At 40.2% G+C, this 27,591-nt stretch overlaps 1 protein-coding gene across 12 annotated transcripts in view; it reads left to right on the top strand.

The window, feature by feature from the left end:
• PAX3 (paired box 3) overlaps window positions 1-27,591 on the top strand; it is a 121,008-nt gene that overhangs the window by 18,416 nt on the left and 75,001 nt on the right. For 4 of the 12 annotated variants that reach the window (XM_087872681.1, XM_087872680.1, XM_087872679.1 and 1 more), the window contains exons 5-7: window positions 13,012-13,247; window positions 15,977-16,103; window positions 18,736-18,870. In XM_087872681.1, coding sequence (XP_087728807.1) covers window positions 13,110-13,247; window positions 15,977-16,103; window positions 18,736-18,870 — 400 coding nt within the window. In that variant the 5' untranslated portion in view covers window positions 13,012-13,109. Of the gene's footprint in view, window positions 1-9,722; window positions 10,646-13,011; window positions 13,248-15,973; window positions 16,104-18,735; window positions 18,871-27,591 lie in introns of those variants that run through there. The other 8 variants (XM_087872676.1, XM_087872675.1, XM_087872678.1 and 5 more) reach the window with 5 other exon arrangements.

The raw sequence follows: 27,591 nt of genomic DNA on the forward strand, positions 1-27,591 counted from the left end.
ATGAATGGTATGTGTGAAGGTACAGTATGTGTGTAGTATGTTTGCTTGCAAATGGATCCAGAGAACTGAATATAACCAGTTCACTAGCTCTGGGAAGATGACTTCAACTAGCTGAATCGGGTCTACCAGTCTCTGATCAGTTCCACTGATCTCCTTTCATGCTCTTTAGCAGGATACTGAGAGGCCACTTTCCCTGGTGGTGGATGACTCTGCCTTTCTTCCTGCAGTTTTTCTTGATGAATTTGGGCTTCCTTTGCCTTGGGGACACTTGACTGAACTGTGGGGGTGGAGAAGCAGCCAACCTTATGTGCCTCAGTTGGTGGTGGAAACAGAAGTGCAGCTAAAACCGCTGGGCTCCCTTTAATAGCTTTTTCTAATCCTTGCTTTTGGCAGAAGGATCTCTTTATTTCTCTTCCCACCTCGTACACAATCAGAAATGCCTATTCGATTAGTAAGCTAAAACCCAGATACTAGTACCTATACCCACTCAGAGGAATAACAATCCAGCAATCCTTTTTTCAGGGAAACTCATTTCTTGAGAAAGAGTCTCCCTCCAGTGACACTGAGTGAACTTACTTAAGAACTTACTTAAAAACTTACTTGCTTTCAGTAGTGCAACAAGTTTACAACTGCTTGCTCTGCACAATTATTTGTTCACTTTCCTTATAATCACAGTGGTTTTTGTACAGGCCACTATACTACATTGTATTCAATCAGATTTGCTCATAAACATTGTTTAACTCCTACCAGTAGATAGCAGTCCCTGGCCAAATCTCAAATGTATTAAACTGTCAAACAACTCACTGGGTTTTTTTATTTCTTCATATTACCTGAATGATCTAGCCTGAATGATTATTTTCATAGCCTTTCATAGCTGAAGCCACTGTTCCTTTATTTGAAAATAAGCCACACTGTCTTCTGGTAAACTAAGTTTGATTGCATAATTTAGCAAACTTCCTTATTGTCTTGGTATAGTTAGGATTACTTTGGTTTGTGTGTTTTTAAATTCCTTGCTAAAATATATAACAAATGAAATCTGGGAACATAAAACAAGAAAACAAGTTACCTATTTGGCCAAAATGAAAGCAGTTCTCACCAAGATTTTGGATTATCAGCAAATTGAAGAAAGCCCTTTCATTTTAAAGATGGTACATTTATTTTTCCCCTTAGGAAAATGAACTATGTTAACAACTAGGAAGGTATGTCACCAAGCCCCGTGCAAATGTTCTGTGTGCAAAAAATGCCCATTAAACACAATGAATTACTGCCAAGTGAACTTCCATTGGATTGCATTGGCTACTTTCAGTCTGGTAAAGCTGTAGTCTGAAAGTACTATTATTTCCATGTAAAAGTCCCTTGAATGTCTTTTTAAACTTAGTTCCAATTATAAAAACAATTGGGCTGTAGGTTGCGGAGCAACCCCAGTGATAACTATGTTCAATGGCAATAGAGTGTTAGGCCTATCTGGAATTATGTGTGCTCTCCTCTAGGAGTATTTGGGAGCATATGCAGAATTCAACATTTAAAGGTGGATCTATCTGAGAGTCATTGGGATGTAGTCAAATCTTGTTTAGCTTTATTCTGTAAACATGGTCCATTGGAAACAGTTCCTACAAATAATTTACTCCTATATGGAACGAACTAGGTTAGATTCTAAACTGCTTCTTTATTTCACTCTTAACTTCAGTTTTTCATTGCTCTCAAATAACTGCATATTCTAATCTGGAATATCCCTCTGTTTACAAATCTATGGAAACTGTATTGCCTAGATTCTAAACACTTCAACTGAAACTTAAATTCCTTCTTTATGTATTTATTTTTTAAAAAATCAAATTTAGAGAATTAAAAAAATTAAGTTCCTGACAATTTGTCAGGAATTAAAAGTTAAATTGTATACTTGTTTTTTTAAAAAAAGGAAGGAAGGAAGCAGAGAACAATGTACAATATTAGAACCTGTAATTGTATGTATAATTAAGCTGAATCACATCTGCTGAAACACAGCGTATGTACTGTATTTCAAGGTAAGCAGGATGAGATGATACTCCTTGAGACTCCTGAACATATATCGTTCAATCCTAAACATAAATTCTCACAAGTTAATCTAATTATTTTCAGTAAGATTTGGTCTAGACAGCAATGGTTGCATGTCTTCTGATTGATCAACTAAAGTTAAATCTATATATTTAGCTGATGAGTAGAACCGGTTTGTAATTCTATCTGGATAATTCATAAATTGCTGAAAATAAACACACACACACACACAAATTAGGTGACAAACCTAAACACAGAAACAAGGAAGTAAAATCTAGTGACTAGAGCAAAACTTCCCTCTCACAATGTCTTCACTTCCCCAACCTACTTATGGGTCTTTAAAATTACTGTGCATTGATCTTTTCTAGCCTGTGACAATAGGCAAGAAGTCACTCCTGGGATCAATGTTTGTCTAGCTAACCCTTTTGTATTACAACAAAATACTGAATCACCCCTCCATTCAAATCAGGACACTATTTTCCTCTTGTAGAGTTTAAACTGCCACCTTGTTTGGAAAAAAGCAATTATGTTTTCTGTGTACTAAAATGAAACCCAGCAAAGAAGAAACAATATAAAGTAGCAAAATTGGATAATTAATTCCTCCAATGTTCTCTACAACAAATAAAACAACATACATTGTATATACAGGTTTTTGTGACTGTCAATTTTGAGCCATAGAATTAAAAACAAAAACCTTTGAGACAAGGCACTAAAAATAAAATGAAACAAAGCAAAAGAAAAACAAACACCATCAACAGCAAACTTGTATTGCATAAGAGAAAGCAGTGCAGAACAACCACTGTACCAAAATAGTATACTTATAAAGAGCAACATTCAGTGAAAGGTAAATTTTGTCAAATTAAATTTCAGTTGGAGTTTAAGGCATTAACTCTTCGATGAAATGAAAATTTTTAAACATGTTCAACTTTAGCTGAATTATATATTCTAATTAGAATGTACAGTAAAAAGTAAAATCAAGCTTTTTAATATTTTTTAATACTTTTAAAAGTATTAATACTTTAATACTGGTTTTCCCCCCCCTAGCATATAAAACTTCCCAATCCATTAGAAAACTATTTCACAATCCTGGATTTTGTTTTTAGTTTCTCTTTATAGTTTGTTAGCGGGATCTTAAATATAGTTAGCCATAAGCAAGTCCCATTTGCTTTTCAAATAATCTTATTTCCCAGACAGCAGCTGAAATGGTTGGTTACACAGACCTATAGATGACTCAAAGTAAAGCAGCAAAAAGGGAGGAGGAGATCTAACAGGTTATTCTTGTCTCAAGGAGCTTAGAAATGCCTTTATAGTTAGATGAATTTTAAAGTGAGCGAGAGAGAAAAACAGCAAGAGTAAAGCTTCCGACTATATTTGGGAGGGGAAAAGCCCGCTAAATAGCATAATTGATATTTTTCCCTCTAACAGGGGAGAAACATACTAATGTTACCGTCCATAAATAATTGCCTGGGTGTTGTTAATAGCTCTAATTTTCCTTGCCCATTTGATGTACTGCAAGTTTAATATAGAGCACTTACTAATCCAATTAAAAGTGCACCTGGCCTGGAAGAGCTCTATAATTAGCAGAAGCATTTTTAGCTATTTCCACTGGAAAGGCGTGAAATCCTCTCCGCTGGGCTAATATGGGGGTCCAAGCATTCGTAGCTAATCGTCGCCTGGAATGTGAGCAGTTCCCGGGCAGGGGAAAGTTGAGAGACTTTTGTCTCCTCTTGGGAAATGAAAAGCCACAGGCCCAAGGTTGCCCTTCCTCCAACCGAACATCCGGCCCAGGATTGGGACCCTCAGTATCTGCTGGTGGCTTGCAAAAATGATTTGGTATGCCCAGCAGGAGAGGCCATTCAGGCCAAAATGTAGAGGCAAAAGTGGGTGTCAAGGTGACCCAAGAGCACCAGGAAAAACATGAGCCAATCACTTGGGGAATTTTGAACTTTCTCAGAAAGTCTGGTTCTTTTATTTGAATAAGGTTAGCATAAAATAAATATTGATGTTGAATAATTGGGAGGCCATTTTGCCACTCTTTAAAAAGTCAAAAACAATAACACCCTAATGTTGCCACCATTATCACTACATAGATAATGTTTTCTTTTTTTAATGTTACATTTCTCCTAGGGTTGCGTACTCTGCATATATAATGTTATTAGTTTCTTACTTTTCCCTCCTCTCTGATTACTCATCTTACTGGTTGGTGGAACAATTTTGACAACCCATCACTCTCATTTCATTGTAGGCTATGAAAGGAAAGTCTGGTTGCATGACACAAGCATAGTCAACAAATTTGCCATGCACGCCATTTGAAAGATCAATCTACTTTGTCCTATGGGAATTAGCTGAGAGCGGATCTATAGACCCTTCTTTTAGAGGACGCGAAGAGTTTTTAGCTCTACTTTCTTTTCACTTTTTCTCAGATGAATTCTTCTTCTCATCATTCCCATTGAATTCTTCCCTTTCCATCCTGATTTTTTTTATCTAAATAAAGATAAGAAAAAGCATTGCATTCAGAGTAAAGCTCATTTCCTCTTTGAAAGACTTCCAGGCATTCATATGGAACCTCGAATTCCTGAGTATAATTATCTTTTTAAAAATACTGCATCTAGCAGTATATCTTACAAATTGTACATTTTCTCTGAAGTTTGGGGCTTCACCACACTTGCTGCAGTAATTTGAGGACAGGAGAGCCAAAAGTGCAGCGTAATCCTATGAAGATTTAACTAGAACTACTATGGAGTTCAAATGAGCCTAAAATTGCCGCCCACAGGCTGCATAACTTCCCTTATTAGATGATAATTTTTTTTTTAAAGGTGCACGTTTTTAACAGATTCAGGTTCGCCTCCATTACAGTAGAAGTAAATCATAGAACCTTTATTTAAAGGCAGAAATCGTGATAATGGTGATTTGGTATCCGTTACCAGCTATTCGAGAATATTGTTCATCATTCTAATGAATGAACTGCGCCAGATCCGGCATGGAGCGCTATATCTAAACGAATAAAAATCTACACTTCTTGTAAGAGACTCCAGGCCTTGTATATCTTGGAGAACACTGCTGGAATTCCTGTTCGCCGAGTTACAACTCTGCATGCAGACCTGCCGGAGATTCCCCATCCACTCATTCCCCACCCCCCACCCCCTTCTCTCTCCCGAAGGGATCTACAGGGTAATAATGTTCCAATTACAAACGGCGACTCCAGCCAAACTCCCTTGTATGGAGCTCTTCAGCAAGGTCGCCCCGCGCCTGGCACCGCTGCTGAAGTTCTCTGCGTTGCGATGAAGATATCATCATATTAAACGTAGGGCGGAGAAAGGCCCTGAGCTGGCGGGGGAACCGACCAAGAATCCCAGACCCGAAAACGCCCGGCCCTTTTGCCCACCCTGGGGTAGAAAGCGGGCGGCTGGATTCAAGGAGGCTGGAGTAGTCGTGGGGGAAGAAGGAAGCCACGAAAAACGTATTTTGCGGGAAAACAACGGCTCGGTCCGTAGCTGCTTCTATAAACCTCGATTACTTGGGAGAAAGTTCGTTAGGCGGGATCTGCCCTTCAAAATGATTAGGATCCAGGGCATTGTGGGAGACCGGCGGCTGCGGTCCTAAGGCTGCGACTTAGAACCCACTCTCGGGCAATGACATTCCAAGGACCGGGAAGAGTAGAGAACAAGGGTTCCTACGCTTCCTAGATCGTGGTTCTCAGCCCAATCCTAAATGCCGAAATCCTGAAGTGAGCAATTCTTATTCTTCAGCAAGTATACAGCAAGCTTCAATCGCTCTTGAAGGTTAATAATCACTCAGCGGTTCTAGATTTTGCCCATAGAGTAGCCCGCTAGTGACCTCAGCTTCAGTCCAGAAGCCATACCTAGGATCCAACGAAACCCATTCTCAGTGGTTTCTTTCAAAGGCTGCCTTCCTGTAAACGCTTACCTAAATATTAACCCCGCTAGATTCAGCGCCCTTGACAGGCATTCTCGCCCTCTTATCAGAACGACCCACTCGAGCCAGCGAGGCTCCCTGCTGATAAAATGCCTCTCTTAACAGGAATCTAGATTCTCCGGGTTGCTCCAGGCCGGCTTGGTCCATCTCTTCTAGGCCTTTATGTCGCTTGGGTCGTTTCTCCTGTGCATCAAATCAGTTGTGGTTTGCAAACCATGGTGTATGGCTTGGTGGAATCTGCGAGCCCAAACAATAAATCATGATTTATTCATCAAGCATTCAACAACCCACGTTTTTAGATGGCGCTCTTGTCCTTAAGTATTTCTTGGTTGGCTACTGTAAGAACAGAACGCTGGTCAAGGTTGGCTTTTGGTCCGATTCCTCAGCGTTCCTTGCAGCTTTTCAGAGATGGAAGTCCTGTCCTAAACTGAGTTCATTTTGTTTGTCCCTTTACTGAAATTCATGGGAAACAATATTTAGGATCGTGGCAGAAGCAACCAGCTCTACAGTTCGGGACTCTGCATTTTTTAAAGGAATGTTTTAGAAAGTAATTAACTCTTATCGTGGCTTGTGAGATCTGTGCAGTATTTGCTAAAAGTAATGCCTTCCTCGGCACTTGGGGTTCCTTCGTACCCCAAGAGCGAATGAACTCTTTTGGGGCTTAATTAAACGATCGAAGTAACTCTGCAATCGGAATTTTTCTTTCTCCAGAGAAATCCGTTGGAATAAATGGAAAGCAGCGCAGAAACTGGAACAGCTGACAATCCTTTCAGGATGTGTGAAATGATGGGGGAAGGGGGAGGAGAAGCAGTGGCGGAGAATTGCACCTTAAAGTGCACTCGCTCAGGGCAGCAAAAGCCAATCTGGATGTTGATTTTATTCAGCTACACAAGCGGAGTTTTAAATGAGTTAAGGTTCCACACTAGTCTTATGAGTTTGTGCTGCCCAGGCGCACACACAGCATCTATACAGATCAAGCGAGGAACTTAAGCCTCCTTGCTTAGAGCAGCCATCCAGGCAGTGAGATGTTACTGGAGTGGAACTAATAGCAAATTATAACCATTCACTTTCTAAAGCAGTGGGAGACAGTGAAATAATACTTCTCAGCCTCTCCGAACTGCAGTTCGTCGAAACACCCGGGAAATCAGGGTCTGTGCGTGTTTCTGTGCTAGTTTCAAGAACACTGTTGGGAACGGAGAGAGAGAAAGGGCTAACCTATATGGGGTTCTGAGGTATCCAAAGTTTTGGTTGGACTTCTGATACTTCATAAGAATTTGAGACTGATATTGGACATAAACCTTAAAATTAAGTTTAGTATCGTGTCCACACATATTTGGAAGCAAACTTCATTTATTCCGACAAGGTTTATTTTTGAGTAAACATGCATAGAACCGCTCCTCCTAAATTCTTGTACTTGTTTTGTTGGCCCTCAATCTGACTGGATCCAGTCTGTTAATAATTTACTGTTTTGTATTTCCCGTCAATCCATCATGGGGCAAGATGTTCATAGAATTAATAGTAGGCTTATGGGTGTGAAAGTTTTAACTGAAATATAGGTAATTTATAAGGGTAAGAATTACAGGGAAATTTCCTTCTTCAATGAAGTTACTTACCTGGAAGTATCCTGTTGGACTTACCGGTGACTAGACACACAAAATTGTATGGCTCTTCAATTCGTTAGATTTAATAAAACTAGCTTTCAAAGAATGGGGTTTTAATTTAGGTTATGTTTAAATGTATCCATAAATGTATATCCAGGCTTCAAGATATCATGTAAACCCCAGAACACATGCAGTATTACATTGTTCAACTATTAACCCGTAAATGCAACGGTGCAATGGGGAAATCTAATATCTAAATAAAAGTTTGGGAAGATTTGGGAAAGGAGTGGGAATAATTAGGCTTTTAAAATGATGAAAAGCTTTAACTCCTTCAATTAATTCTACACAATAGTCTGAGAAATTTAAAGTGCTTTGAAAAAACAATTATTGTTGGATTCTGGCCTGTTTTCCAGATGCAGCTGATTTTCATGGGAACATTTATGATTGATCCTTCAATTCTAATCTTACTATTTGAATGTCATAATTTCATTGAAATTAATCTTTTGTGGATGAAAACAATATAACGACAAGCAATGTTTCTTTTCCTTCTTCAACTTTGGTAAAGCATCTGTTATCTTTAAAGTCATTTTCCTCTCCATACTTCCAAACGCCATTTCAGCTTCCCTTCCAGGCATTCTGAATGCTTTAGAAAGTAAAACAAATTCCTTATGCCGCCTTATCCAAGTGAGCACATGTTAACAGTGGTGATCACAAACTCCTGTTAGCACATTCACTTCTTTTCAGTGATGTCCAAGTGACATCCAAGAATCTCGATTTTTATATTACCCGTCCAAATAATATACTAAGATGCATTTTCACACACACAAAACACGCGCGCACACACATTGTCCTGACTGTCTTTTTTTAAAAAAAAACTTTTCCATACTTTAAATTCTTCTGCTCATGGAATTTTGTTTAGTCGTTAAGTGTCACATTGGCCGGAAAGGGTACCTCGTTTCTCAGATCTAAATTTTTTTTTCACTTTATTTTAATCTCAGCGCTGACTTTTCATTTCGAGGTAGAAATGAGCAGCCTTTCTGTTTTGTTTTTAAAAATCAATAATTCCAAAATGAATCATAAGTTGTTGAGGAAAGGGAGAGGGAAGAGAGCGCGTCAGCTCCGACCCCATTGTTTCCTTTATTTCAAAGAAGAGGGGGGGGGGGAAACCTGAACGATTCTCATCCCTTTGATTGATTAAGGTCTTGAATAACTTGAAGCTTGAGAGTGACAGTTACTGAATAGACTATTGCCAAAAAAAAAGGACCGCTGTGGAAAGCCGGGCTGGCACTTCAGAGTGTAAAGGAGGCGAGTTTGCTGGCACTTACCAAGTTATAAATAAAAGGACATGCACAATGGTACCTTCTTTAAAGACAGACAGTCTTTACAACACTCCTGGCGTCATATCCTGCTGTGGTCACTTCAGCTCCTAGTCAGTCTTTTCTTTTCTTTCTCTCTCTCTCTCTCTCCCTCTCTTTAAAAAAAAATCTTTTCCCTCTCTCTCTCTCTCTCTCTCTCTCTCTCCCCCAACAGTTTAGTTTCAATGCTACAATAAATTCCCGGGAAGAAGCGCTTCTTAGCGAAGTTCGGCTTAATAAATACATACATGGTGTCTTGGGTTTGTATACCTCCACCCCACGCAAAATTGCATAAATGAATTCAAAGGGATGCCTCGATCTGTTCAGTCTTGAAAACAGGAACCTCTCTTGGGGAGAGACGGAGATGGCTGTTTTCACCATTGGCTTGTGCCCGTCCCCCGTCCGTCACTTTCCCCCACCCCCCACGCCCGGGAATTAAAAAAAAAACCCTGATTAATTTTCCCCAATGCAACTGCAGCTTAGAAAAGTTTTGAGAGAAACGGGGAAGGGCATCGGGGTGGATTGGGGGGGGGCGGGGGGGGCGAGGGGTCGGAGAGAATTTTGGTGGACGTCAGACACACGCCCAGGGGAATCTAGTCTGGAGTGTAGAAGACAAAGAAACCTCTCAGGAGAAACGGCGAAGTTTCTCTTTTAATTTCTCCAGACTAACACGTACAGCTGCACATTTATAACCTCACAGCAAAGACCGAAAAGGTAGGGGTGGGGGGGGGCAGAGAAAGTTTCTGAATCCAAGCAATCCGGAGGCTGGCCAGTTCCCTATTGTCATCTTCTCCCCGATGGCATTGTGCCAAGAGAAGTTGTAAAAAGACCCACCGACCGACGGATCGACGGAAAATTTAAAATAAATAAAAATAAAATAAAAATAGACCGGTTCTCCTCTCACCCTCCTACATCCACCCCCACCTCGCCCAACCATTTTTCTGCAAAGAAGAAAAAAGGGGGTAAAAGAAAGACACTTTATCAAGGAAAGAGAGGCAAGTCGCGGGTGACACTCCAAAGCCGGAGCTCTTCAATTGTCAGGATGAGAAGAGAAAGTTGGCGCTTTCGTCCAATCAGCTCCGGGCTTCTCCAGACGGGACAGTCTTCCGGCTGGCCAATCGCGACGCAGAGATCCTAAGGAAGCTTGGGGTGAAAGAACTAATAAATACTCCAGAGCTGAGTTTCCTTTCACTGCAAATCAAGAACAAGGAGAAATCATCCCCGCCGCCTGCCACTCAAGCCGGGCGAGATCAATGCGAGTTTGTCCTAGGGGGAAAGGGCCGTCAGTTCGCAGTTTTCTCCAGCCAGCTGAAGCCGTTGCGAATCCCCCTTTTTCGGGCAAAACTTTTCCCTCCCGCTCTTCTCTCTTTCTCTGCCACATTTTCGCTCTAAGATACCTCTGACAGAGAGGAGAACAGAGCTTCCCTTCCCCCTTTTCCTTAAGTTGGACCCCCTCCTTTTCCTCCCCCCCTCACGTTTCAAATCCCGATCTCTATAGATTTTAAATTAAACCTCCCCCTCCCCTTATTCTATGCGGACTTGCTATCCACACTGACCTGCCTCCCCCCCACCCACCCCCAAAGCCCCTTCTCAATTCTTGGATACAATACGTTTAAGAAAGCCAAGGTGCCACTAAAATGACAACTCTGGGTGGAGCTGTCCCCAGGATGATGCGACCAGCTCCCGGACAGAATTATCCTCGCAGCGGTTTTCCGTTAGAAGGTAAGAACGGTGGAGCAGCCAGAGAGTTGGAGAAAGGGAACTTAAAATAAAGGGAGGGGGAGGCGTTTTTAATCCCTGTAGTCTTCGTTTGGGTGAGGGAGGCCGATGAAATGGGTCTGGTTGTGGATCTGGAGTCTCCTTGCGTTTCTGGAACTAATTTGTTAGCGGAGTTGAAGAAGCAACTTCTCCGCACTTGGATCGAGCGAGGGCGAAGCGGGAAGCTCTCGGAATGAGCACCCTTGCCAATGGAAAAGAAAATCAAGGCCACTGCAGTTCAGGTGGCACACTTCCAAGGAAGCAAATCGGAGATAGGGATATAGGGATACACAGCAGCATTATTGGTTTGAAAAAAAAAAACAACAACTACGTGCGCCAGACTTTACTCCCTTTCCCGGCTTCTCCCTGCAAACTTTAGTTTACTTGATTTGTATTTTTGGTAGGAACGGAAAAGGGAGAGAAAGAATGCCGCTGGAGAAGGTAGAAATCAGCTGCACTCCAACAGTCGATTTCTCTCCCCCCACCCCACCGCCCACATTAAATGCCATTGAAAATAGTGGGTTAAAGTTGCCACCTCCGTACCTCGCAGGTGAAGGAGCCAAGAAACTTCGTAGCCATTTTGAAACGGCGTTGTTACATTTCTAAATCAGCTAGGGATTAAAAATAAAGTTCTTTAGGTAGAAAAGAGTTCGTAGCGCCAGGTCTTCTCTTTAGTTCTATCTAGTTTCCTCTGGATAATAAGAAAGCCTTGCTTCTAACAAGAATTAGCAGACCTATTTAATTATTTCTAGTGCTTTATAGAAGCAATGATTAATTTTTCTTACCAAACAATTTCCTTTGAAAGCATACTATTTCAGTTCAGCTTCTAATTTCCCCACTTCCCTCTTTTGTCAAAATTTTAAAAACTTCTGTCTAATGTCTTTGTGTAAACAGACCCACCCCCCACCTAGAATAATAAAGGGATCTGCCCAAACTCAAACGCAATTTTGTACATTTCCGATTCGCAGAGGCATCGTCTGCGTTTCCTTTCCATTTCTTTTGACTCGTAGAAAAGTTTAGTTGTATAGTGCTTTTGCCCTGTTTATTAATACAGGTGAAACGTCTTCTCCTTCTCTGGGTAGTCACGTAGTGTGTACATTTGAAGTCATTAACTCGCACGAGAGTCAGGAAAGTGGCAAATCTTTAGCCAGCTGGTGCACGAGGTGGCAAAGCAAACAGTGAGCAATGCTATGCAAATTGCTTTGGTAGAAAATGGACGTGTATCTAATAAGCAAAGGGATAGGTGGACAGAGATGGCAAATTATTTTTTAAAATCTGTTTTTTTCCGAGTCAGTCTTCAACTTCACTGTATCAGATGAATGCAGTATTGTATTCTTATCACAGATTTGTCTAGTAAGTAGAACAATATCCTTTTCTAAACAATTCTAGCTATATTTTAAAATCCAAATAGAACCTAAATTAAAATTTTAATGTCCCTTAAAAAATAATAGTGGATTGAAATGAGATTCAGCTATGATTAGAGCAGACCAAGCAAGTAAAATCCTTTAGTATAGTTAGTATTGACTTCAAGCCATTTATTTCAACAGGTCTTTTTCTCTGAATAGAACCATTTATATACTGAAAAGTATTGTACCTTGACCCACAATTCACAAATACCTACAGAATTTTAGTGGGTTTTTTTTTTTTTTTTGAGATATAGAAGACAGGCATGGTCCAAAGTAATACACTTAGAGATTTAATTGCAGACAACTACAAGTTGCTACTTATCACAGAAGTAGCTTTCTATGCTGTCACAAATTTCCCACTGTTTTAATTTAGAAATTCTCTCCTGTCTTTTTTGTTTGTTTGTTTGCTCGTTTGTTTTCAGAGTTGGGGAGAGAATTCTTTTATTAGGTTGCTTTTATGGTACAGTGCAAGATTGCTGGATTTCAAATTCATATTGAATAGAGCAGCCTGAAATTTTTACTTGATCTGTCTAGAAGATGAAAGGATTTATTCAATATGAACTTTAAACGGACTCATTTTGAAAGAAGGTTCTTTAAGGTCAGAAACTAAATGGGCTGTCTGCTTTCTACTAAGAGTACGAATTGGCTTATTCAATAGCCTTAGTCGAAGTAAATCATCTGGTTTAGCTAATTATGAATATGTGACTGTCATGTTCCAGGAAAAGTATTTTGGATTTGAGTTTCAGGATAATATTAGCTTCCCATCATATGGTGAAGTCAAGGTCTACTGCTAGTCTCTTATGCTTGCCTCTTATGCCTGTCCTGTGCATTGTCCCTCTTCTCTGAGATTTGGCAGGAAGGACATCTAGATGTACTTGGCTCATTCCCAAACAAGTACTTTTTTTTTATGTTCCCTCCATCCAGTGTCCACTCCTCTGGGCCAAGGCCGAGTCAATCAGCTCGGAGGTGTTTTTATCAATGGCAGGCCCCTACCCAACCATATTCGCCACAAGATCGTGGAGATGGCCCATCATGGCATCCGGCCATGCGTCATCTCCCGCCAGCTCCGAGTGTCTCATGGCTGTGTCTCCAAGATTCTCTGCAGGTACCAGGAGACAGGCTCCATAAGGCCGGGGGCCATTGGGGGCAGCAAACCCAAGGTGAGTATCTCAGAAGACAGTCAGGTGATGGGTAAAGATCCTCTAAAATTGCAGTTTCACCTTACTTGAGAACAAGGTTAGCTTGGCTCAGTTAGCATAAAGGACAATGTTTCTTGCAGAGTATACAGTTAGGCTGGCACTTTTGGAGAAAGTCTACCACCTTTATCTCAGCTTCTCTTCTAGCTTTCTTTATTGTGGTTGTCTCAGTCTTTCTCTTGGGAGGTTTATATGGGTAATTTGAAATCCCATAGACCCTTTCTCCTGGTAGCCTTACTTATTAACTGTTTTACATATCTTTGTCCTAAAATAGCCCCCCCCCCCATGGGCAAGAAGATATGGGAGAAAAAAAACTCCTTGAAGTATTTTGCTATGAGGTCCAATCAGGTTATAAGTTGTAGAGAGTGGTCAGAAGGGTCCCTTGACCAGGTTGGAAATGTACTGGCAAAATATACCAGACATGCCAGTCTCTAGCATGATATGTCCAATCTATGAGGACAAAGCTTTTGGTTAGCAGGGCATTATGAGCATAGAGTGGGAGTAACAATTTGGATAACACAGTGGCAGTTCTTTTTTGTTGATTCAGCTAGGGAAGGATAATTTTCATGAGGAGAACTTTATGGTGAACCCCCAGACTGGGTTTCCATTTTAGTCTGGGTTTCAGGTGAGCCCAGCTGTTTTGGCTTGTTCAGTGTTCACTGTGCCACTGAAAACTGGATTAGTTTGGCATAACTGTAGGTAAGTGTATTGTGCAAACTTAGTCTGTATGGATTTAGTCCTGTCCTCACATAATTGTGGAAAGAGGCTTAAACCAAACAGATCTGCAGACCAGAGTTACTCAACAATGCAGCTTGTCCTCCAACCACTTCCACACATGGTGGAGAGCTTGGATGCACCTTCTGAAGCCAACAAAGCTGACTTTTATCTCTGCCGATTGTTTAGACTTTCTTCCCCATCCTTGAAGAGGACCCAGAATACAGAGTCTCCTTTGCCTAGCTGGACTTGTACCCCGGGGGAGGGGAGGGATATCTCCTTCCTAGCCTTAAAGCTCCTTGGTTTACTGGTTGCTGTGCAAAATGACCCTTTCTTTTAACTTCTTTCACTTGTAGAGCTGTTCAGAGAATTTGTGTAGCTCACCCAACCCTAAATTAGGAGACTTAGGTGAGCCTGGTATGTTTCCCACAATCAGTTGGCCACTAACCCTACTGGAATGTTTCTGAGAAGCAGCATGGAAATTAGATTCCAGAGAAGCCCAAAATTTCCCTTTCCTTTCAGGGCACTTGTGGATTCTCAAGGCAATGAGGTCTGTTTCTGCTACAGTGACCTCAACCAAAACCACCACCCAGACATCCAGCAAAGAATGCAATCCTAAAATCATTACTTAATACTAGCAACAGCTTGACAGTGAGTGTGCAAGCAAAATGCGACTAATAAGTAGGGTTGAGCCAAAGTGAAACTATACTTTCAGCTTTTCTTTTTCTGTAATCCAGTTTTCACTAAACTGCTGCAATTCCATCTCGATTCTAAAGAGATTTGGGGTTGGGGGGAATATAAATACCAATTGAAATGAGTGTTTTACTTTGTAGTTACTTGCTTTGGAATGAAATGTTTATGACATGAAGATGTATATATTTTGTAACATTTATATATTTATACATTTAGAATGTTAACAAAATGACCATCCAAATTATGAAGTAGATTTCGACTATGGCAGATTTTTTCTTTAAAAATACGTTTCATCTTTTAATAAGGATATATTACACTATTTACAAGTTACATATACATACATACATACATACATACATACATACATACATACATACATACATATATTCTTTCTTCTCCCCTCACATTTCTCTTTAAAGAGAATGATGATTTGAAATCTAAGTGCTAATATAGGTACTGAATATCACTCTGTGGTCCTATAAAAATGAAAGTTGAAGCTTATTTTGTTTATTTCATTTTCAACAGAGGAGTTCTATCATTTATGTTAAATAATATTTTGCATGATTTACGTGAACACAGAAAAATGCAGCCTCTGCTTTCCCTTTTCTGGGAAAAAAAATCCACGATTGCTTTTGTTCAGTGAAAGTTTTATTTCACTTTCAAAACTCTTTTTTAGAACATTTTGTCTGTCATTAATTAAATGGGATTTTTCTCCGTGTTGATTTTTCTTTACCTCATCTTTGAATATTTTAATTACATGATGATTTGGTTCTGCATTCGATCTTTGTTGCTTTAAGAGAAACGTTTAATTTTAATGGATATTTTGGGGTGGGTGGGACTGAGTGCCTGCTTATTTTCCTTTGATCTCTTTTGTGAGAATAAACCACACATTTCTTTCTTCTTTTTAAAAGTATAGTTATCGATTCTTAATTTGTCCGTCCCCGCATTAACGAGTGCTGTTTTCATCCTTACGGAGGTCTTGCTAATTTTAAACGGTCTGCCATGAATCATATCATATTCTTGACTTCGCTGCTTTAGATCAGGCAGACGTCCCAAGCTCCACTTTCAAAACAGATGGCACGAAGTCTTGTCCAGATAGGGGTCCTAGATGTTGCGCTGTTTTTCTCTGCACCGCCGAACCTCGCCTTTTTGCTATATCCCTTTTCTCCGCCGTCTCTTTCCTCTCGCCCCTTCCCTCCTTTCCCCCCTTCTTTTATCGTGCTCCCCTCCCTGTCCCCCAAGAATACAAACCTTGTTTCCTTTCTGGATTGTTTTTATTAAAGCAGGTGACGACGCCGGATGTTGAGAAGAAGATCGAGGAGTACAAACGGGAGAACGCAGGCATGTTTAGCTGGGAGATCCGGGACAAACTGCTGAAGGACGGCGTGTGCGACAGAAACACCGTGCCTTCAGGTAAGTCGCCGGGGAAAGCTACCATACTTCAGACGGTAGCTCTGGAGTTCTGCATCCTACCTGTCCTTCCCCAGCTCCAACGGAATCCTTGACAAGTCCTTTATCGATCCGAAAAGTCTGGATATGAATGGAAGCTTGATGCTTGCTTTAGTCTTACCCTTGCACGAAGGGAGGCACCCTGTTTAGAAATCAGTCGCTTTGAAAAGTCGCAGTCCCCCCCCACCTCCCCTACCGCGCGGGGCTCACCAGACCAGGCTTAACTGGCCGGTTTCCGCAGGTCAGAAAGGGAGCTCCCGGGGAGGGGAGGTCGGATGGCCTTGAAGAGGAGGGTCGCGAAAGAACGGTGAGGTTTGGGGAGCCGCACTTTCCCAAATTCATTCAACGCTGCGGTGGGCTCTTCCCGATTTCAAGCCCAGGGGATGCGGTGGGAGGAGGGGGGAGGGAAGGGAAGCTACATTATCGACGGTGCTGCATGTCCCCCTCCCTTCCCCCCGCCATCGGGGAACGAATGCGAAAGGCCAGACTTTATTTTAGAGGTAGCAGATGAAAGGGAAGAGCGAAAAGACGGTGCGGTCCTGACTAGACCCTGCAGACTGGAGCACAGGAGGGCTCACGAGCTTCGCTTCCTGGGCACATCTTCTCTATCCAAGTCATACATTCGCGTGGTCCAGTTAACCACCATGTGGCCACTTGTTTGTTTTTTTTTCTTCGCGGCAGGAGGCTTGTTTTTACTTAACATCCGATAATGCGAAGCTTTCGTTCCTTCTCTTCCTTTCCTCGAAGGCCGGGGCAGGGTTGGGTGGCAGACCCGCAGTTAGTGCGTGCGCAGCTCCGCGCAAGAAGGTTTTTGCTTTCACTTATAGTTCCATATCAGACACAAACATTTTACCTTGGCGTTAGGCAAGATCCCTTCTGGATCGTCATCTCCGGAGCGCTGTTGTGGTCTCAGTCAGTTTGGTAGAAGAATTTCCAATCTACACTAACTACCAGTTATTAGAAGAAAATGGAGAGGGAAAGAGGGAGAAGCCAAAAGGAAAAAAAAACAAAGCGGGAGGGGCTGTTTGGTGATGGCCTCTCAGTCCTTGAAAAGAAACCAGGAGATCTATTGGTACAATATATCAGAAAAAGAAACAGTTATCCCCTCTTCATTATCATCTCTTTCTGGGCGGGGTATATAAAGGCTATCTAGAGATATTTCCCTCTCGAAAGGAATACCGTCTTGTAGAAACAATTATGCTTTAAGTTTTTTGAAGTTTAGGGCAAATCTTTTCAAGGCGGTTTTCTTTTTTTGCGCGGCATTAAAGGCTTTGATTCTTACAAGAGTCCAAAATCATGTACTGTGCACTACAAGGAATACACTTAAAATATAGGTAGGACAATTTTTCTAAGAGCGATAAGTAGGGACCTTACTTGGTGCAGTGATTAAGATTCCAGGCTAGAAAATCAGGAGACCGTGAGTTCTAATCCCGCTTTAGCCACAAAGCCAGATGGATGACCTTGGGCCAGTCACTCTTTCTCAACCTTACGAATCAGGCAATGGCAAACCACTTCCAAAAACTTGCCAAGAAAACCGCAGGGACTGCTAGTTCCAGGCAGTTGGAGAAATCACTCAACTGAAATCCCCCCAAAAGGTTACCTAAGTGCCGGTAAAGTGCAGGTAAGATCACAGGCTTGCGTGTCGCTCCGGTTCTGCAGCCTGGAAGACGACTCTGCCGTCTGAAATGGCTTCGAAGGAATCGCGTGTCCCTCGAGCTGCTGCTCCGCTAATTTAAGAACAAACTACTTCAAGTTTGCAAAACTGCTCTGCTTACTTCAATAACTTTAGGAACAAGCGTGCCAGCCAATCTTTGCTTTTTGCTAACTTGGGTTCTTTGCTAACTTTTTCTTCTTGGGTTCGTGTTCTTTTTAAAGAAAAACAAGCTTTTTGTACCTGTTGTTGTTCAAGTGCCGACGTTTAGGGTCGATGTGGCTCCCCCCCCTCCCGGTCGTGGGCAATCCGCCCACTTCTCCAATGCATAGATTTTCCTTTCCATAGCTGCGTTCCCGTGACTCGCTTACTTCTACGGAATTTATCCATGGGTTTTCAATTAACACAAGTTTTCGTGATTGGCTCTACAGGTTAAAATCATAAATTAGCCCCATGGGTTGTAGTCGTAAAACACATCAAGGTCAAACTTCGCAGCTCGGACCCGCATTCATTCATACGACCCGTGTAACCGAGTCGCTTGAAAGCATCGCCCGTTGCGTTGGGCACAACGTGTCAAGGGAACTTAGAGCTGAACAAATTCAACTCCCCTGATTGTTTTAGGGTTCAAGGTTTTGTGGCGAGTCAGAGGCTACTTTGATCCAATAACTAGCCGAAGAGGATCTTTTGCAAACGAAACCAGCATGTGAGCTCCCCCTCGAGTTATTAGAAATGGGGGGCGTGGGGCGACGTGGGAGAACCAATGATAAAAGATCGGGAAACTGCAATCAGAGGACTCCGCACAACAAACCCCCCCCCCCATTTCGTAAGCCGTTATTTCCAAGCGTCTTCCCAGTTCTCTAGCATGTGCCCAAGGGGGACTCAGAGCCCAGCCCGGTTTCTCCCGGTTCCCCGCTTCACGCCTCTCTTTCCTCTTTCTTTCTCAAGTGAGCTCCATCAGCCGCATTTTGAGAAGCAAATTTGGGAAAGGAGAAGAAGAAGAAGGGGAGCTGGAGCGTAAGGAAGCGGAAGAGAACGAGAAAAAAGCCAAACATAGCATCGACGGCATCCTCAGCGAAAGAGGTAAAGACGGTCACTTTCCCCGGGCTTGGTGGGGCGGGGGGGGGAGGGCGATTGCCTTGCAGAAAAGCGGGGCCAGACCGAGGAGGGCCGGAGCTTGACTCCCAGGGCAGGGGGAAAGGGAAGTTGTGCTGTATGGTGAGAGAGGTCGCTGGATTACTTAAATGGTGGTGGTGGCAGTTGTTGCAGGTGGGCGCATCTGGGTGTATTTTCCTTTTTCCTTTTGCGTCGGAACGGTAGGGGAAGCTATTAGAGCTGAATGAAATGGAAAGACATGATTTCGGGGACCAGACCCAGGAAACTCCGTGACTTTCTGGGGACCCATAGGATGTGGGTTGCAAAAATACCTCTCGGAGGTGAAGATTTTAGGAGGGGTATTCACTCAACTTGCAAAGCTTTTCAGAGGTGGTGAAAAGTGGAGCATTGGAAAAGCACGGTTGCATTTGTCTGCCTCTCTGCTTTCTTCTGTGTCAATGGTAGATGTCAGTCTTAAGGATCAAAACGAAGAGGACTTACATTGCAGCAACACTATCACTAAGAATTTAGTGGCACTTCAAAAATGATTATGTCCTGGACCAGGGTTCACTTAGTTGTGCAATCCAGCTCTCCAGACCGAGGGAGAGAAATCTGGACAAATGGACAATGCCTAAATCTTCATTTCAGTTGGTGTTAGATAGATTTTAGTCCTAGTTAAGTTTTATCCTGCCCCTTGATTTCTATAGGAAATTCTAAAATTATTCTAGAAACTAGAAGAAACACACTCGGAAACGAAAGCCTTACTTAAATATTCTTGGTTTTGTGGATTCAAAGTCAATGTCTTTTGGTGCCATAATTAAGCAGACAAAGATTCTCTTAACATAGATAGTGAGCATAGGTTTTCTTAGAATGGATGGAAGCCCTTCCATCCATTCTAGGAGTTGAGGGTAGAAAGAAAGAAGCATCTTAACAATAGTCAACAACATTTGAACTGTTGTCCGATGATTTTAAGAAGTCCTTTTTAATCATGTGGCTTAATTTGTAGATGACATGGCTGAGACTCTGTCCATTGTTTAAGGTAAAATTCAAAGTTCATTGATCTTTTCCTTTATTCAGGTTCACTTTCTGAGTCTAGAATCCAGGAAGGATGTCCTGTTAAATGCAATGAAATTTATTGGGAGGCAGCCAATAAATTGACTCAGTTGTTCAGATGGGCTGCTATAGAACTCAAATCAATTCAAATAAAATCAATCCATTCATGAAATGTTACTTTACTGCTGTTGAACAAGTTCCAGGCAAAATATATATAATGCAGTTTATTAATTATGCCTGCTTCTCTGTAAATATGTGTCAGCATAATCAGTGGAAGCTAACTTGGAGCTACTTAATTTTTCTAGATGTAACAATAGACATGCTGTTATTATATTCCTATTCAAGATTCTCCATCCTAGCAAGTAAAGGTTGCTGTAATTTTAAGGTCTATTTCTGGGGATAAGCCTCTTCCCACATAATCAAACATAGCAATATTTATATAACACACATTCCTGGCATTGACTAAACTGATTTCTGGATTCTCACAATACACTCAACAATAAACGGACCAAATGAGTAGGATTAGTACACTAGCCTGCCTCTCTTTCCTAAATATCTAAACTAGATTATCCGCCATCAAGTTTAGCATGGTCTTGTATTTATGCGACTGCTGAGACTTTGCCCTGTGTGACTGGCAAGTTAGTGAATGCAGCCACTCAGTTTTCTTTCTGAGCAATTATAGCTTTGGAAATCTCACGAGCTGAAGCAGTTTTGTTCTTCATTTCTTAAGAGAAGGAACTTCCTTGGTAACAGTCTGATCTGAAAGGCAGGGTATTTTCAATATGCATGGCGAAAAATGTGGGATGAAAGTAATAATTCCATGTTGTCTAAAAATCATGGTAGAAATATTGAATTACTTGCATTTACTGTATAAAAAAAAATGGCTTGCAGTCTTACTGGCTCATACTTGAAGTGGGAAGTGTCCTGAAGTTTGATAGAAAATGTTGCTTTAGGGGGAAGATAAATACCTGCAAGAGAATAAGGATGCAGTTCTGCCTTTTCTCTTTCTCCCTTTTTGCAACTTTCAGATCTCACAGTATACAATTGTTATTTGTGAACACTTTGCAATCTGGAGGAAAAATTGCTTCTAATGCTGGACAAAGCGGGGCGGGTGGATGGGGGAAGAGGAAGGTTCCTTGTCTGAATTCTTTGTGAAAAGCTAGTTGCTCAATCGTGTGGCTGGATCTGTTGAGACCCATCCCTCTATGTCCTTAAATCAGGGCAGTATTTGAGGTTAGTCAAGCTGAAGTCATTAAATAAAAAGGGGCCTGGCTAGGAAGGGAGGAGGAAAATCCTTGGGAGAAGGTCGTGATCCTGCCTTTTTCCCGAAGGGCTTCAAGTCAAAGATGCTGTCAGTGGTGGCCTATTTGAGAAGCTGCATTGACTACAACTTCAGTGGAAGTTTTTTTAAGTGAATGTGTTCACTTTGAAATACACCTCAAGTGCAGAGCAAGACTTCTCTGTCCCAACCAATTTTGATGTCTTTCTGATAAACATTCTAATTTTTCACAATATCTTCGCAAAAATTGAAACTTGAGAGTGAAATGTTAGCTGTACAGTATAGACTCTAGGCAGTGGCCTGATTAATACATCCCTTCTATTTCTAAGGTAATTTGCTTCTATGTATGGGTTGGTTTGTAATGTTCAGAAACATGAGAAACATTTACAGAGTGCATAGATTAAGAAATAGCCCAGGATTCTGAAGATATTGACTGCGTTCTCTATGCATGTTTGTTTCAAGATCCAGCAACAAACAGACTTTTCAAATTAAAATAAAATTTAGTTTTATTTGGAAGTAATGTTGACCAACTTAACTGCAGAAATGTCTTCTGGATCAAATATGATAGGTTTAATTTCTACACATTTGTGCATGAGTTTGTTTTCAAGTGTCCCTCTTTTATTTACTGGCTAAATGAAGAGGAGGATATCCAGTCTACTTCTGTCCATATCGTTTCCTTTTGTTGATATTATAAGTAGTAGATTTATAAGAACTTGTTGACTGGGTTGGCAGTCTGGCTACAGCCAATGTTCTGTGCGACTTGTTGTCTGGGGTTCTCTGACAGTCCTCCTCTAAAGTTTGCCCTTCACATCTACCATAGGCCCTGGAGAACAGGAGACAAAAGTACCAAATGAGCTGGTCAAACATTTGTACAACTTTTCCAGCTTTTACAAAGAAAGTCTTCTATACACAATCTACACTTGGAGATGAACTTGGAAAACAAAGAGGGGAGAGTCCATTGAAACTCACACTTTAGCTCTGGCCAGACAAAGGTTCAGCTAGCAGCAGCTTGATATGGACAAAAGAAGGCACCCTTTTTATAATTCAAGGAGAAAAGAAGAGAAAACAGTCTTCACAATAGGGCCCAGAAAAGACATTATGGGCTTGCAATGAGGGATGAATTATTCAATGAGTCCCAATGGCTGATGCTCTGAGGAGTTTTATGGACTCTCCACCGTGGAAAAAGTGGCTATTTTCACCTACAAAATGTTTCTAGCCTTTCTAGATGGCTAGAGATGCCGACAGCCATTCAGGATAGACAACTGAAACCATTCTTCAGGACTATAGTATCCCTTTGCATTGTAAAAGCCAAAAGGAAAGAAGGGGAGGAGGGAGGACAAACACCCTCAAGACTATTAGAGATTTAAGAACTGCATCTTCACAGAGGCTCAATGTATATGAAAGAAAAAAGAAAGAGCACAAACTTGCACAGAAGAAAATTATGCCAGCACGTTTCTGTTTTTTTTTGTTTTGTTTTGATTTGGCAAATAACAGAATGTCGTGTCATGTATTTATGCAAGTTATGTATATCATTTGCTTTATTATTACAGACCAAAGAGATTTTTTTAGTTTTGTCTCCTACTTTTGTATAGTTGTGGTCACTGCTTAGCCAACTTTTTTTGCATGAAAGTCGATCACTACTTAGTATATCTTAATAATGGGAAAAATGTGCTGAATGAGGACTGGATTAAGAAAGAAATGATTAATGTTAATTGACAATGTACATTTTTAAAAGTGGCCTCTAATATTGATTCCTTGGTTATAGTTCATAAGCAACTTAAATGGAAGGACCTGTATTTATTTATTTTTCTCAGTCTCTCAGGTTTGAACACACACATGTGAGAATTCATTTCATTGATTTTAAATTAAATTTCTCCAACTTTTAGCTGTTTGCGTAAAATCTTAAGAATAATGGAAATAATTTGTATTCCCATCTTTTTCTCTACTCCATTGCTGTTTTCATTTCCTTCAATTTATTTATTTCAAAATATTTTCTTTTAGCATTTCATGATGCTCAATCCTAAAACTGAGGCGCTTCAAGCTGCAAACAATTTTTGTTTTGAATTAACTTTAATTGTAAACATAAGAGAGTTTGTTTCTATTTGTTTTGCCAATATGGGCAGAATAAATGGAAATTCTTGTTAGTGCAAAACTGAAAATGCAACTTTTTTTTTCCTTTTGTTTGCTTCTGCTTGAAGGGTAATTTTAGCATCTATTTTAATTGTGACCACAATTACTAACAATGATAAAAATAGCAACACAGGTTTATTAGTAGTATAAAATATTTTTGAGTACTTAAAAGAACTGATATTAATGAATTTGAATATCATGGTCCAGGTGGTTTTTAAAATAATTTTACTGCATGTGCTTTTTCTGGAATACCAGTGAAATGGAAATTGCATCCAAGTACCTGACTGAATTGCAGTTTATTATTACTTTGAAAAAGCTGTGTTAATTTGCTTCATTAAGTCAATTATTAGTTTTTATTTATTATTAATATAAATTCCATATATATCAACTTGAGTTTTTCAAGGAAATTGTATGGAAAATATATGCTAAACAAATCGCAATAAAAGCTCCTACATGCATTTTGAAAATAATTCACATGAAATACAAGTATAGACAAGAGAATTTTCTTTAAAATATACAAATTTCAGCCTTCAACGTCAGCAGAATGGCTCTGGATATCTATGATAGTTAAGATGGACACAGGCCGTTTTTTTTTTTTTTTTTTGTGCTATATTTGCTATAAAGTGTTGCATACTACACTGGTACTACTACACAATAATATTTCTTATGGGGAAAATACTGTTGACAATTTTTTAGAAATGCAAACATATGAGTAATTTCAAAGATTAAATAAGCATATCTAGCCACTTCCGAGAAGGCATGTGTGTTTTAGTAGCTGGCATTTTGGAATTAGATTAATAAGGTTACCTCAGAATTGATTTCCGATTTACTACTTTATACAAATAAAATGACATCCAACATGAATTTCTTTTTTCTTGGAGAAATGACAGAATTCAAAGAAAACTTTTATTCAGTAAATAACACCTGTATGAAATAGCTAATCTACTGAAATAACTTTGTAGACATTGAAATTAAGGGAGATGGTTTGTAGTTCTTCTTATGATGTATTATAATAATTGTACCATGTTGTATTCAGACTTCTTTTTCATAGTGACCCAGTTACAGAAAAGTTAATCTCTTTTCAAGTGTTGAAAAGACAAAACTTCTAATGAACATCCTGCAGGGGGAAAAAAATTCTGAATTTCCTTTTAAGTTAGTATTATTGGTAGCAGTTTTATTATTGTTTATAATATCTAAGCACAGTGGAAACATATAATTAAACAATAAGTTCTGTAATATTATAATTACTTATAATATTCTGTTATAATACATAACAGAAATAAGGAGCTTGAACTCAAAGGACTCTGACACATGCCATTAATTAATATTAATCTCTACACAATCAAGGAACACGTGTTTGTTTTAAAGCACCTAGGAAAGAGAAATGTTGTTAGTGCTTTTTAGAACTTTAAATGATCTGAGTCCATGCAAACCCATGGAAAGAGTTCCAGAATACTGGAGTGAGGGAGAAGAAACCTTTAAACATGACTATTATGGTAGGTGGTAGAACCAATGATCTTCCTTTAATAGGAAGCGCAGAATCATATAAATCACCAACCAGACTTTCAAAAAACTGGGTATGTCCGCATCATTGATTGCACTAGCATCATTAGTGAATTCTCAAATAGTACAACAATTGGGAATATAAAGAAGTAGGGGCAACCAAAAATAATAATAATAATATAAACAACAGGATAATTCTGGACAGAAATCAAGGGACAGAATGAGGTTGCAGGTAACCTGGTCAACAGGCTGCTCCAAGAATCCAAGCATGACACAACCAGAGCATCAGCTAAGTATTTGGCAGTCTCAGTAATGAGGAATTGACAGATTCTGTGAACATTACATTAAATGGATGAGCAGATGGCGACAATTTCATCAGTTCTCATTCAGTTCAATGAAAGAAAATTGGTTTTTGTAATTTCTTGCCAAGAAGGACTTCAGTGCAATTCTGCTGGATAGAATGTGTTGTTCTTACACTTGTTTAGTTATATGGTGACCACGAGTCACTATATAACGAGTATATATGGTGTACGAGTATATATGTCGCATGTTACATTATCCAATCTTTTTCATTTTGTTTTACTAACTCCCTAACTTCCATGCTTCATGAAATCTGCCCATTTGAGTTTTTCAGACTGGAAAGTGTATGCAGCCAGGGAGATTTAAGAGTAATGGAGAGATGTATGAGAGAAAAAAACAGCAGGAATAACATATACCACTCTATTACAGTAAACAAAGAATAAAAATGCCAGGAAGAGAAATTTTGGGAAAAAGTTCTTATTCTCAGAATGCTTAAGAGAAAAGTTTTATGGTAATAAAGAGGAGAGGGAATTCTATAAAATTGGCCTTATAATCAATAATGTTTTTTCCCCTGGTTTTCTTTGATACTTTCAATCAGAAATGAGCAGGCTGGTATAAAGGAAGACACTCTTTTAATAAGGCATTTCTCAACTTGATGTACTCCAGATGTTTTGGACTAGAACTTTCATTATTCCTGACAGCTTGGCCTTTAACAGATCAGCTACAGCTAAAATGAAAATGATCAGATATCTCAAAAAGAGATTACTGGCCATCTTATACTGCATACAATTTGTCTACTGATGTAAGAATAAGTTATGTTGAACTCACTCTAAGATGAGTGAATAAACTAAGGCTGTTTTGAGACAGATTTCTATTTGCTTCTGCATTAGAAATGCCATGTATTGTTCCCAGATAATTTCATTTATAAGTTTCGAAGGATGCAATGACAATGTTGCCTATGAATGCAGATTGTGTTGCGTTTTCATGACCAATCAAAAGCTTACTCAGAACTTTTTGGAGTTCTATTCTCTATATTTGTTTTTCAAAGAAAAACAATAATCTGGTACTTGGTGTTCTTTGGAATATTATATTTCTTGTTTCTATATTTAAGAATGTCTTTCTTCCAAGAGAACTGCATCGTTTCATATGCCAATCACTAAAATTAGATTTAAGTTTCTTTAAAAGAATGTTATTTATTATGAATGCTGTGACTGGGATTATTATTTATGCTGCATTTGTTTTTCTGCTTTGTTTAAGGGTATACTTTGTTTGTTATGGCTTTTGGCTAAACAACCAAATTTTGGCTGATGTTAGTTTGCTTAGGGTATCAGTTTAAAGTGTCTGTTGTCACATTTAGTGATTTTTATGCTGGGTACAGTATATTTATTTATTTTTATTTTATTGCAATTTATTGCAATTTATATGCCGCCCTTCTCCCGAAGGACTCAGGGTGGCTCACAAGATAAAAATTCAATAATATGAATTAAATATAAATTAAAATCCAATTAAAATTAATTAAAATTATTACAATGTAAAACCCCCCCTCAACGGGTCAGTCCATTTGATGAAAAAGCCACGTCTTCAGTTCGCAGCGGAAGGAGAGGAGGTCGGGGACTGTCCTAAACCTGGTGGGCAAACCGTTCCAGAGGGTTGGCGCTCCCACAGAGAACGCTCTCCCCCTGGGGGCCGCCAGCCGACATTGTCTGACTGACGGCACCCTGAGGAGGCCCACCCTGTGAGAGCACACAGGACGATGGGAGGATGGCAGAAGATGGTCCTGCAAGTACCCCAGGCCTAAGCCATGTAGTGCTTTATAGGTGAGTACCAGCACCTTGAAACGAACCCGGAGGACCACTGGCAGCCAATGCAGCTCGCGCAGGAGAGGTATTACACGGGAGTAACGAGAGGCTCCTGTAACAACCCGTGCGGCCGCATTCTGGACTAGCTGAAGTCTCCGGGTGCATCCCAAGGGCAGCCCCATGTAGAGGGCGTTACAATAATCCAACCGAGAAGTAACAAGGGCATGAGTATAGGGTGGATAATGCAAGCTTTCATTTTAAGTCAACCATTCTTCAATATCAATTCAGTTCCAGTTTTACCAAATCAATGTATGTTGCTTCATCATCTGAGGGAAATACATACCCACGGATCAGTGTGGAGGAAAGTGGCTTGTTAGATGACCCAGGTTATTCAATGTATTATTCAAAATATTCATAAAATGACTCACTTACACCTATATTTTATTTATTTATTTCCTGCCTTTATTATTTTTACAAATATCTCAAGACAGTGAACATATCCAACATACCTCCCTCCTCCTATTTTCCTCACAACAACAACCCTGTGAAGTGAATTGGGTGAGAAAGAGTGAATGGCCCAAGGTTACCTAACTGGCTTTCATGGCTCAGGCAGGACTTGAACGCAGAGTCTCTTCTTTTCTAGGT

This window comes from Pantherophis guttatus, chromosome 6, assembly GCF_059756535.1.
Source record: "Pantherophis guttatus breed Tessera chromosome 6, ASM5975653v1, whole genome shotgun sequence".
Lineage (NCBI taxonomy): Eukaryota > Metazoa > Chordata > Lepidosauria > Squamata > Colubridae > Pantherophis > Pantherophis guttatus.